The 13,958-nt window shown below is 35.2% G+C and overlaps 1 protein-coding gene across 2 annotated transcripts in view; it reads right to left on the bottom strand.

The window, feature by feature from the left end:
- LOC132140083 (E3 ubiquitin-protein ligase RNF43-like) overlaps positions 1-13,958 on the bottom strand; it is a 125,555-nt gene that overhangs the window by 32,270 nt on the left and 79,327 nt on the right. For both annotated transcript variants that reach the window (XM_059548893.1, XM_059548892.1), the window contains exon 2: positions 8,274-8,396. In XM_059548893.1, coding sequence (XP_059404876.1) covers positions 8,274-8,396 — 123 coding nt within the window. The remainder of the gene's footprint in view (positions 1-8,273; positions 8,397-13,958) is intronic.

The raw sequence follows: 13,958 nt of genomic DNA, 5'->3' as shown, positions 1-13,958 counted from the left end.
TTTAAGCGAAGAGAAGAGATTCGCGATTGCACTGAACACGTTTTAAGTGCAGGCATACTCTCTGAGCGAGCCCAAAGAAAATTCTTACAAGAGCAAGGTGTATCTGAGAGCGCGTGCCCAGTTCCCGCGCAAGCAGAGAGATTCGCGCTCGCGCACATTATATTATATTAATGTACTTTCGCGCTACAATTATGCGCTCTCGACATTTGACAGGGAAATAACACCATATAATAATAATAGCCTTGAAATAGTACATATTATGAATCCCGAACAAGTTTTTTGACACCCGCCTTTTTTTTTATTAAAAAAATATTTTTGAAGTTGTTTTAATAAAAAACACTTAATTGCAATATTATATATATATATATATATATATATATATATATATATATATATATATATATATATATACAGAGAGAGAGAGAGAGAGAGAGAGAGAGATTTTATAAATGGAAAATAGTACATTTTGAAATGTTGCATCCATATAATGCATCCAGTTCCACAGTATTCAGTGTGTGCAGAGGTGGGTAGAGTACCCAAAAACTGTACTCAAGTAAAAGTAAAAGTACTTCTAGAAATATTTACTCAAGTAAAAGTAAAAGTACTAGTCTTGAATAGTTACTTGAGTAAGAGTAAAAGAGTATCGGATAAAAAATCTACTCAAGTAGTTAGTTACTAGTTACTTTGGGTCATATATACTGAGCCTATTTTTATTTAGATATATAGATAAAATGTATGTAATGTATGTGTGTGTGTATAAATGTATATATTTCATCAGCCTTTACTCCAATTTATGTAATTTATTATAAAACCCTGTCTGTTTACTTAAGTAACAGATATAGGTGTCATGCCATAACATATTTTTAATACGACTGACTTTATATTAAATGTGAATTTAACATTGAAAGTTAATGTGTTATAAATATTGCTACTTATCTTTCATTGTTCAGAAATAGAGCAAATAACATTTACATTATTAAAGATCATTTTCACTGACAGTCTAGATTTCAATCACTCTCAGAAACTCCCATTAAAATCACTGAAACTGTTAACACTGTGAAATCAATATCTTAATTAAAGATTCGTACACACATCTGCACTTTGTTGTTTCTGACGAGAGAATTCGCCAGAAAGAGGTATTCAGTCAGTGAGCGAGTGAAGGAAGCACCGGCATTTTAGCGATGACTCATCTGAACGCCTCTGATTGGCCAATGCTTTAATAAGCTCAAAAGAATCATGTGTGATTGGTTATAATGCGCAGCGCTGTATAAACACATCTATCTCTGGCTCAGCGCCAGCAAGCAATCACAGATCTGAATTTAGCAGCCGATGATATGACTTGATGAACGTACTCGCACCGGTGTGATTGTATTAAAATTAATAAAATCTTAATCGGCTATTTTTTGTCTTTTGGAAGCTGCATTCAACTTGACTCCCCTCTGTTATAAGCCACACGTACAACAAACTAATGTCACAGTGGTATTGTGTACTGTGGTATCGAATGTAGCCCAAGTTATTACCTGTTGAACAGTAGACAGCAAACGCGGTGTTCATCTAATAAGGATCTCCATCGCTAGCAAATAATAGCCTTTGCAGAGTTGCTTTTAATTCAGTGCAGATCCATAGCCACGTTTTCAACACTGCTGATGTTCTTAAACGTTACAACTCTGAGTGAACCACTTCAGACGCTCAGCGCGTGCGGCAGGGAACTGAACGAATCATTCAAACTGATTCATGAACCAATTCACTCGTTTGCCAATTGGTTTGATCAAGCCTTTGAACAGAATTGACTCAAAAGAATGAATCATTCGCGAATGGGCATCACTCATTGTCCAGAGAAAAGTAGACGGCGCCTTTGGAATAAACTGAAACATTTATAACATTTATTGCATTAAGATAAAGTAACGAGAGGAGCGTCGCTCACAGTAACGAAGTAAAAGTACAGATTTTTCCCCAAAAATTTACTCGAGTAAGAGTATAAAGTACCCATCTTTAAATATACCCCGAAAAGTATTAGTTACCCCAAAAAATTACTCAAGTAAATGTAACGAAGTAAATGTAACTCGTTACTACCCACCTCTGAGTGTGTGACATATATTTGTGCACTGTATCAATACCTAACCATGTCTGCATGTGAGTGCGATGGTGTACGGAGCGTTTTCACTGTATGCCGTTTTCAAAGAACACAAAGAAAGATGGAGTGAGAGACTAAGGCAGTAAAAGAGAAACACAGTCAAAGTGACAGATTTACACGTGTGTGTTTGAGGATTTCCCTCTTTAACACTCTTCCTGAGCCCCGCGGGTCACGCATGCACAAACACACACATCAGAGCCCAACCCCATCACTAACGTGCGCTCGTTAATAGAAGTTCAATCCCAATGAATGGAGAGCAAAAGGAGAGTTTGACTCGAATCGAATGCTAATATAAATCAAAAAGCTATAAAACAAAACCAAGATGTAAATTAAGAGTATTTAAATTAATAAACTATTATAAATATTAAAATAATTAACCTATAATATAAGTAACAAAATAAATAAATGAAGATGTAAACTAAAAGAGTAATTAAATGACTAAATTATTAATACTATATTAATTTAACCGCAAATGCAAACTAAAATGCAAAAAAAACAAATACTAAATAAATACATAACATTAACTTGTAACATAAGAGTATTAAATTAATATTAATTATAATTAATCTATCAAAATAATTTAACTATAAATTAAAATGCTAAAAAAACAATCGAGAGAAACTAAGAGCATTTAAATGAATAAATTATTATTAATATTAAAATAGTTTAACTCTAATGTAAACAAAAAACGCCAAATTTTGATGTAAACGAAAAGAGTAAATAAATGATTCAATTATTAATACTATATTAATAATCAAACTCTAATGTAAATTAAAATACAATAAAACAAAACAAAACACTTTTTTTAATTCTTTTAATTTTCTAAACTATTTTTCTTGCTGAAGAACATACCATTCCGTAATATAGCACATGATTTCTGGAATCATAAAATGAATATCAATAAAAACATGAAAAGCAAAAATATCTTGGTCAAATGGGTCATTTGGACTTTTATGATACTTTTCTGGTGCATTATTTTGTTGTCCTTTTTGGAGCTTGACAGTCCGTGCTCGCTTTATAGAGGAAAAAGCAGCATGCACATTCTGTGAAACATTTCTCCAGCTCTCTCTCTCACACTCTTTCTTCACTTCTCCATCTGGTTTCTAAAGCAGAGGATTAGATGTGGAGCGGAGGAGTGTTTGATTGAGAAGCGGGCAGCATGTCGAGGCATGGCTCCTGTCTCTTCCTGCTCGCTCTGACTCACGTTCCCAGCCAAACACTCGCTCCTTTCATTCGGCATGAAAACAGCGCTTTGCGGATTAAGCATTGAGCAAATATAAAGTCAGCAGCTCTTTTGGGAGCGTTCGTAATCACAATGAGCTGCAATCCCAGGCTTTTGCCTTTGATGGTTTGGCGTGGACCTTCAGCCCGAGACGCAGGGGATGTTTGGATTGTGTGGGAGACTATGAGCAGTTTTGGGTAAATATTTGGAGCTCCTTTCATACCGCTGGACTAGTCCAGACCGGGACACTTTATGAAAGGGATGTACTTTATCCACGTTACGAGCGTGAAGTCTCTCGTTTTATCTGCTGGTGACCAAACAGCACTTATACTATACGCCTGTGACGGAAATCAGCATCTGGTCGGAAACTGCTGTTAAAGTCCATGATGTCTTCAGATGGGAACATTTGCATTGGATTGATCTGGGATGCAAATGGAGGAAGTTGAGATAGAACATTTCAGTCACGAGAGTTCAACACTGCAGAGTTATTACCCAACACTAAAACCATAAAAAACATAACTGATATAAAATAAAATATAAAAAAAGTTAACTAATACATATATGACACATCACTTCACTTTCATACATAAAAATTATGAATAGAACTATTTATAATAAATATATATTTTAAAAATAAATTGTTTTCAATTAATTTAACTTGCATCTCAAAGAATGAAATAAGACTGCTGCACTGTTGGGAAACACGATATGATGTAAACAGTGAGATGACTAAACATCCACAACCATCAGACAACCAAAAGCCCTAATTTCAGCCTGGTCTTCAGGGTATTTATACTGCTGGCTTACTGAGAGCCCATCCAGAACCACTGGAATACAACGCTTTGTTTTCTTAAGAGTCCTTCAGATGTTCACTAAACAAAGTTGGATCCGCAGCAGTAATCCATCCAGGCCAATGTCGCTACCAAGTAAAGACATAAATAGGCGCTAAAAGCGAAGAATGGAAGCAGGACTGTGTGCGGTTTTCTGAGACGGGTTATTAACTCTGATTAACTTGTTGAGACTGTCTGGTTGTGTGTGATTGGTACAGATGGCATGACGTACACAAGCAGAAACATATTACCCTGAAAATCCCTTCAGCTCTGATCTGAACTATCAGCTGCCTACCTAGACAACATTTATCAGTATCACTGGTGAACTCACAAAGAGTCAAAATGACAGGCAACGTCACATGAATCTGCAATGGATAATCCAAGGGTAATGTCCATTTATATAGATTTAAATCAGTACTGAAAGTTTCAATAGAAAAGAGATTCAGTTATAAAAACAGCAAACATCAGGTCTAGACAAACAGGACAAAAAACCCAGCAAATTTAAATGGAAAAAGTTTAATTTTCAATTGAATTGGGATAAAATAGATGGATGGATGACAACCAACAGACAGACAGACAGACAAACGACACACACACAGACAGACAGATAGATAAACGACAGACAGACAGGCAGATCAATAAATAACAGAAAGACAGACAGACAGATAGATAGATAAACAACAGACAGACAGATCGATAAATGACCAACAGACAGACAGACAGACAGACAGACAAACAGACAGACAGACAGATAGATAAACAACTGACCGACAGACAAACAACAGACAGACAGACCGATAAATAGATAAACAACAGACAGACAGATAAACAACAGACAGACTCACAGACAGATAGATAAATGACAGACAGACAGACAGACAGACAGATAAACAACTGACCGACAGACAAACAACAGACAGACAGATAAACGACTGACAGACAAATAGACCGATAGATAGATAAACAGACAGACAGATAAACAACAGACAGACAGACTTACAGACAGATAGATAAACAACAGACAGACAGATAAACAACAGACAGACAGACTTACAGACAGATAGATAAACAACAGACAGACAGATAAACAACAGACAGACAGACAGACAGACAGATAGACAGACAGACATATAGATAGATAAACAACAGACAGACAGACAGACAAATGCCAGACAGACAGATAAACAACAGACAGACGACAGATAGATAAACAACAGATAGACAGACAGACAAATGCCAGACAGACAGACAAATAACAGACAGACAGACAGATAAACAACAGACAGACAGACAGACAGACAGACAGATAAACAACAGACAGACAGACAGACAGATAAACAACAGACAGACAGACAGACAGACAGATAGATAAACAACAGACAGACAGACAGACAGACAGATAAACAACAGATAGACAGACAGACAAATGCCAGACAGACAGACAGTTAGATAAACAACAGACAGACAGACAGACAAATAACAGACAGACAGACAGACAGACAGACAGATAAACAACAGACAGACAGACAGAAAGATAGATAAACAACAGACAGACAGATAAACAACAGACAGACAGACAGACAGATAGATAGATAAACAACAGACAGACAGACAGACAGATAAACAACAGATAGACAGACAGACAAATGCCAGACAGACAGACAGATAAACAACAGATAGACAGACAGACAAATGCCAGACAGACAGACTGATAGATAAACAACAGACAGATAAACAACAGACAGACAGACAGACAGATAAACAACAGACAGACAGACAGACAGATAAACAAAAGACCGACAGACAGACAAATGCCAGACAGACAGACAGACAGACAGACAGACAAACAGACAGACAGACAGATAAACAACAGACAGACAGACAGATAAACAACAGACAGACAGACAGACAGACAGATAAACAACAGACAGACAGACAGACAGACAGACAGATAAACGACAGACAGACAGACAGACAGACAGATAAACAAAAGACCGACAGACAGACAAATGCCAGACAGACAGACAGATAAACAACAGAAAGACAAGACAGATAAACAACAGAAAAACAGATAGATAAACAACAGACAGACAGACAGACCGACAGATAAACGACAAACAGATAGATAGATTTAATGCATCCTCACTGAAAAAAATTTCTTTCAAAACCTAAATTCTGCCGCCCGTCATTCTGCGTGTTCTGGCCAACCGAATTCTAATTCACAGTCAAAAGGAGTCGACTCTTCAACTGTGAATTCTGCAGGAGCAGCGCAGTCGAGTTTGGAACAGACAGTTTGAGGTTTTCAGTATGTGACAGAAGCATCTGACATCTCTCACGTCCAGCGCCAGAGTCCTGAGGAAACGGCCCAAAGCTCAGATCCTCCTGCTGGTGTGTCCCGCACCTCCTGCAGTTTCACAGACTCCCTCACACTGTGACCTGCTAATATTAGCTGTGCCACGAGTGCATGAGGCTCTGAGGAGGCCAGCAATCTGCCTCTCTCTCTCTCTCTCTCTCTCTCTCTCTCTCTCTCTCTCTCTCTCTCTCTCTCTCTCTGAAACTCTGTCTCACATCTCATACTCATACATTCACGACACAAGCTCCATCCAGACAAATTACACAGGAAGACTACAAGTGTATCCTACACTGCAAGGGGAGAGTTGTAAATACTTGCAATAACAAACTGCTTAAGAGTTTTGGATCTAAAAAAAATAAAAAAACAAAATCTCGTTAAAAATTATAACATCACAACCATAAGCTCATTAACTATTGGAAAGCATTTTTGTTAACTAAAATAAAGTTCAAATAAAATAGAGGAAAAAAATAAAATAGACTTGCACTTAATTGTTTTTTTTTAATCAATCAGTAAAAATTAGAAATGTTGCTTACGCAACTAAAAGAAGTAAAATATTTTAAGTTGAAGAACTAAAATTGCTAAAACTAAAATTGGAATAAATTAAAATGAAACCGAAATAAAAAAAAATAAAATAAAAAGAAAAGAAAAAAAGGACAACTAAGATGAAAAATGAAAATATAAAAATAAATGCTAATATATTATTAATAAATTATAATATAAATTATATTAAAATAACACTGATTAAGTTGCAAAGACATCTTGTTGAAAAGTATAATGTCATAATCATAAGCTCATCAACATCGGTGTTGTTATTGTCAGATAATTCTAAAACTATTAATTTTTTTTTATTGAATTAAATTGAAAAAGCCAAAATAAAAATAAATTAGATGAAAAACTTGTACTTGAATTTAAATGAAAAATAAGATGTTGCTTTGGCAACTAAATGAAAAAAAAGTTTAACTTGAAGTAATAAAATTACTAAAACTAAATCAGATATAAATTAAAGCTAAATAAAAATATATAAAGAACTATCAAAAATAACAAAAGCACATAAAAAAATAACCAAAACCTAACCACCAATTGAAATTAAAAGTTAAAACATTTGAACAAATGCTAACAATCCTACAATATTACTATAATAGTATATAACTAATACTAAAATAAGAAAAGCTGTAAAAACATTGACATCATAATCATAAGCTGATTATCATCAGTGTTGTAACTGTTAGCTAAAATTAGACTATTAAAATCGTTTTCATTAACTGCAATAAAACTAAAAAAACTAAAACTGAATAAGAAAATTGCAACTAAATAGAAATATTTAAAAAAACTAAGACTAATAAAAATATTAAGAGCACATCAAATTACAAATTAAAATTACAATGAAAACTAAAATCTTAGATTATTTAAAAAAATAATACAAATATTAATGAATACTATAATAGTACATACAGTAACACTTAAATAACACCGATTGACACATAACTCCCACATTTAAATATTAAATGAAAGCAACTTGCTGACCTGCAGCCAATCACAGCAGAGCTCATTTACATATTCAAAACAAGACTCAAACAGCACGTTTCATTCAAGGGTGAGAAAAAGTTTAAGAAGACAAGATTATGAGTGTTTCTGGTGCACAAAACCTGGACAAACATTATGAGAGAGCTTCAATAAATCCCAGAGTGCTCGTTTGTGTGTGTGTGTGTGTGTGAGTTTCCCCATCAGTCTTACTTTATCCAGCAGCGGATGGCACTGTGGCACTGTGCTCTCTGGACTCTCGAGTTTGACGATGCTGATGAAGATGGTCTCCTGGCGGTCATCTTCGCTGGTGTTACACAGAGACAGCGGGTGAGACTGCGGAGAGAGAGATTCAGATGTAAAACCACAGCATCTGCTTTCCCCACAGCTTAAGCAAATGTTTCCTGGATATTTATTTTCTGATTTCAGTCTTGTCAGAGTACGATGGCATGGTTTTAGAAATGTAAACTCATTCAATGTACAAGCACTCAACAAGTATGATAATGTACACTCTGCTACACGTGACTGACAAATCAAATGAAGTCACTCTTCTTCTATCTGAATACAGAAATAGCCAACGGAAAGCATCAGCTTCATATTCAAATGACACATGTGCATGAGTTCATGAAGCTGGACCGTCAGCGTGCAACGACTCTTTGATGCTGAAGAGGTAACTTCCTGTTCCTACGCATGTGGGCGAACATTTGACTAATAATTCACTTATCACTGAAAACCAAGAGAGATAAAAGTGACACAGAAAGAGAGAGAGAGAGAGAGAGAGAGAGAGAGAGAGAGAGAGAGAGAGAGAGAGAGAGAGAGAGAGAGAGAATAAGTCAAAGCGTTTTTAAATAGGTCAGTACATAGGCTCATGAATATTAATTAGGTGATTTGCCCAGCATATTGAATATATATTATATTCTCAACTGTTGCATTTAGATTCATTTAATAAAGCAACTATATATATATATATATATATATATATAAATATACATGCATACATATATATATATACATACATATATATATATATATATATATATTAGTGCTGGGCAACGATTAAATATTTTAATCGCGATTAATCGCATGATTTTCAGTGATTAATTGCGATTAATCGCAGCATGCGCAAAATTCAATAATGAAATCAAAAGTAGTGTATTGCGTAATTTTATTCTTTCAAAGTACTGCTGTATGATCAAAAGTGCAATAGCATTTGGTTTGTCAAAACTTTAAACAAATAAAGTGCTTTTTTACAGCAGTTAAAAGTTAGTAGCAGTTAACATTTCTTGTAAATCTTAACTTAAACATTAATCATAGGTGTGATCAACAAAAGACAAAAAAGCAGGAAACTATACGGTGCACTTACACCCCCCCCCCCCACCACACGCACACAGTGACATAATTTATATAGCATAATAATAAATTAATAAAAATATTGTACTTGTTTTTTGTTTAAATGAATTTATAAATTAAATAATTAAAAAAGGGAAGAAAAATTTAAATGCACATCTAAATTAAATGATTGAAAAAAATAAATAAAAGGAGTAATGTGGGAAACATGCTTCAAAGACCGGGCAAAATAGGGATGAAATCCCAAAAAATCTGTCAATAACTTGCTGCTGACGTGCACGAAAACTAGCCATTTATTGGGCATTTCTTGTCCTCCCAGATGTTTTGTTTTTCCTTATTTCTATGGTGTCCTTTATATCTATTAAAAATAACATCTTTATTTGCCTCTATATTTTTGAAAGGTATCATTTCTTGTGTTTTTGTTCAGCCATTTTGTCAGTGATTTATTATAGACTTCTAGGATTGCTAATTCACAACAGAAGACGATTATAAGGTTGAATGTTCAGAATACGATTCCATAGGTTATATTTCAGCACGAATTTCGCGAATGGACAGCGACTCTTTAGTAGCATGTAGAACGCGTTCATGTCAAGTAAAGTTTTTGGGAAAAGCGCGTGGAATTGCGGCGAGCGTTTATAACCTTGCACGCTGAGAGCACTCTTCAGAGCTAAGATACATTGTTATCGGGAAACTCGACCCAGATCAGATTTAAGCATTCATTAAAGTGAATCGGTTCAAAGGAGTCATTCGTTTGCAAATCGGACGAGTCATTAGTGGACAGATATGCTCATATGCTCCGCGCATATAACGTTACTCCCAAATATGTTTTTAGGTCGCACAGATTAAATTTCAGGAGCATATGCGACAAAAATGTTGGCAATTTCGAGCCTTGTAGAAGCTGCTAAACTTTCTAGCTAGAAGTAGCTAAGCAATAACCAACATGGAGTTACTTTGCTAAGTTAGCCCAGAATCGTTTAACATTAATGTTATGGAAGCATGACAAAAGTGATCAATTGATTGGTCAAATTTTACTAGATCTGCATATAAAAATGAAAGACAATATATTGGATTTGCTTACATGAATCACCCGTGTTCACTGTCTTCGTCAGTCAACTGAAGCTGTTCACGTGAGTAGATGATTGGGTGTGTGCGCATTCAGAACGGTGCGCGTACACTTTGAACTTCAATCGTGACAAATTATTGGACTACTTGCGGAGTGACATGACGACATGATTCAAAGGCACAAAAAACGTTGACAGCGGTGAGCGATCATTATGTTTACCAATACCCGACCCATCGCAACCACCTACACCCCGATCATATTTCTTACACTATCTGTGCTAAGTATGCTTGCTGACTTTATTTGAAACGTCCCACTGCTGTGCATCATGACTAAAATGATCAGAGCACGTTTCAGCAAAATGTCTCTCTTGTGTCTTCATTACAGTCAGAACATGTGCATTGCATTTACGTGATACTTCAGACGCGAAGTACTCCGATGATAAGATAATTCAGCTTTGCAGTGGTTACACATAACTTTAGTTCTATCAACTCCACCGTGTGGAAGAGGTTTAAAATAAAAATGTCCATTTAAGATTTCGGTACCTTTTTCCATTTTTCTGTCCTCACCAGATGTTTTCTGTTTCGCGCTGTAGCTCTATTAGGCACAAAACAATGCTTTCAATGGTTGAGACGCGTGATGACGCTCATCCCAAGCAGCCAGAAGCCTACTGATAAACATCCCACCCCTCCTGTGACCCATGGTTTGTGTTGTATTAGGTTGTATTATTACAGTCTATCATGTGTATTCAATCGCAGTGAGCAACGGACTTTCAAAATAAAAAGTACGTTAATGTGAGATAAACTAATTGTCGGCATTAATTAATGAATGCGTTAACGCGATAAAAACGCGTTAACTTGCCCAGCCCTAAATATATATTTTATGTGTGTGCATGCGTTTGCATGTATAATTAAATTATTATATTATTTACTGCATTTCATTATTACATATTCAATCTATATATTCTATTTAAATAATATATAATTAATATTTAAACTCATTAAACATTTAAAATTATAATATATAATTATTCATCAACATATTTGATACATAGAGAGAGAGAATAAGTATGTATCTTATATGAATTCATATTTATATATTGATGTGTCATATTAATAATAAATTAATTGTATATTATAAAATGCAATTAATCAAAAATATCAATTTAGCTAGATGCTAATTCTTGCATGCACTGCTAACACAAGTAGTACGAGATTTTGAACGCGTAGTGTACTACAGAAGAGTACTACACAAACTTTACCATTAACCATCACCAGCAAACTTCTAGTGCGTTATGAAAGTAAATTTGGGACAAAACCACGAACGCACTGGACCCTTCCCCAAAGAACCCTCCAGCAGCAGGACGGTCCCCGTGAGACACACAGGCTGGTCGCTCAACGGAGCGGAAATCCCAGCGTGAAACTGAGCCATGACATCAGCAGCTGGCAGATCAGCAGAGGACGCTGAAGTCATCGGTGCAGGAGGGCTGGTGCGCGTCAATCAAACCCAGAGATGATGGAAAGAGGGAGAGGAGGAGGAGGAAGACATGGACAGAATACTGCCTTAAAAAGGTCAGAGGTCAGGTGCTCCGGTCGTCTTTAGGATGCTCTGTGAGCACTTGAAAAGCAGAAAAACTATTTCTGAACGCCTAAAGTATATTATTATGCAAGCATGTTTTCACCACAATAAAGACAAAATTTAATTTCACAATTCAGACTTTTTTTTTCTCCACCGTGTTATAATAATAATAATAATAATAATAATAATAATAATAATAATAATAATAAAGCAATAAGCCATTATAAATTCACTGTAGACCACGGCTTCACGAGGATTATTGCTTTTACGGTTATTCCATATATGAAGTAAGGTTACAAATAAACTGTTGTGATTTAAACAAAAACAGTATCCTTCCACCAAACAATGTAGTTCTTCAGAAACACTTGTGGTTCCAACAAAGTGGTTGCCGAGCAACACGCAGAAGTAAACAAAGGTGTGAGTTTGTAGAGTAATTTACAACAGCTTTGAACGCAGCTCAGCCAATCAGAATCAAGGAGCAGAACTATCCGTTTTATAAAAGTAATTTTAAACCTTTTTTAACTCAAAATTCTGAATTTATTCTTGCAATTTTAAGTTTATACATCTGAATATTATCTTTTCTTAGAATTGCAAGAAAAAAGTAAGAATTGTAATATTATATATATATATATATATATATATATATATATATATATATATATATATATATACTTTAATTTTGAAAGAATGCATTAAATTGATTAAAAACAGAAAAAAGTAACGTTTTATAATAACTATAACTCGCCTTAAAAATATGTTAAAAACTTTAATACTGTGAAATATTTTTACAACTGAAATTACTCTATTTCTATGTGAATTTATTCCTGTGATGTGCAGTTGTATCTTCAGCATCATTACGCCAGAAATCATGAAAATATACAGATTTGCTCAAAAAACATTTATTTAAAACAGTTGTGCTGCACAAAGTTTTGTGGAAATTGTGGAAGTATTCTTTGATGATTATAAAGTTCAGAAGAACGACATTTATTTGAAACCGAGATCTTTTGTAACATTATAATATTATACTTTACTGTCACTTTTGATCAATTTAATGCATCCGTAATGAATAAAAGTATTCATTTCTGTAAAAAAAACTAATATATACGGTTCCCAAAAACTCTATATATTTATGTATCCCATTGCCAGGAGTTTGAGGATGTGTGGCCTTCCAATAAAAGAAAAAAAGAAAAGGAAAAGAGGAAACCAGTGAAATAAAGCTAATCATTATCTCTGGCCAGCGTGTGCCAGCTCTGTTTACCATCAAGAGACCGTCCAACGCAGTCTATCATCTCCACTGGGTATTTTTATCTCACAAAGGGGCAGAGAACTAAAAACGGCATTGGTTCAGACCCCAAAAGACACATCTTCATTTGGTTTTTGGAGGAACAGTGACACACACAAACAGATTATTGACAATAGTCTGATCCGGGATGAGACTGCACTACCGTGGCTTTGTAGAGGCATATAAAGACATTCCAGCATCATCTCCACCACAGACAGACGTCTAAAAATAATCAGGAATCAAATGGCCTCAAAACAAACCCAGGAGAGCAGAGATAATAAAGAGTTTCTGTGGTGAGCAAGTATTTCTGCCCTGGGGAGCTTCTTTCTTCTTCTGCCAGTAACACAGTTCCCCAGCTCCAGCGCAACAGTCCTTCTTTCCATCTATGTATGTTTATGTATTGACCATTTAATGCCAAAGCAGCACCAAAGTCTCTATATATTGCTCTGGCATGATTTTCTTTCTATATTTGTATTTATTTTTACCAACCATTTAATGCCATAAAAGCACCGACGTCTAAATATACGGTTCCATCATGTTTGCGATCCATCTGTCTGTCTGTCTGTCTGTCTGTATTTTCCCAGGGAAACCTTTTAAAGAAATGTCGATTGATGTAATTCTTGAATAAAAA

This window comes from Carassius carassius, chromosome 4 (genome assembly GCF_963082965.1).
Source record: "Carassius carassius chromosome 4, fCarCar2.1, whole genome shotgun sequence".
In the NCBI taxonomy this organism is placed as follows: domain Eukaryota; kingdom Metazoa; phylum Chordata; class Actinopteri; order Cypriniformes; family Cyprinidae; genus Carassius; species Carassius carassius.
Note: the sequence above shows the minus strand (reverse complement) of the source record. Positions and strands in the feature narration are given on the sequence as shown.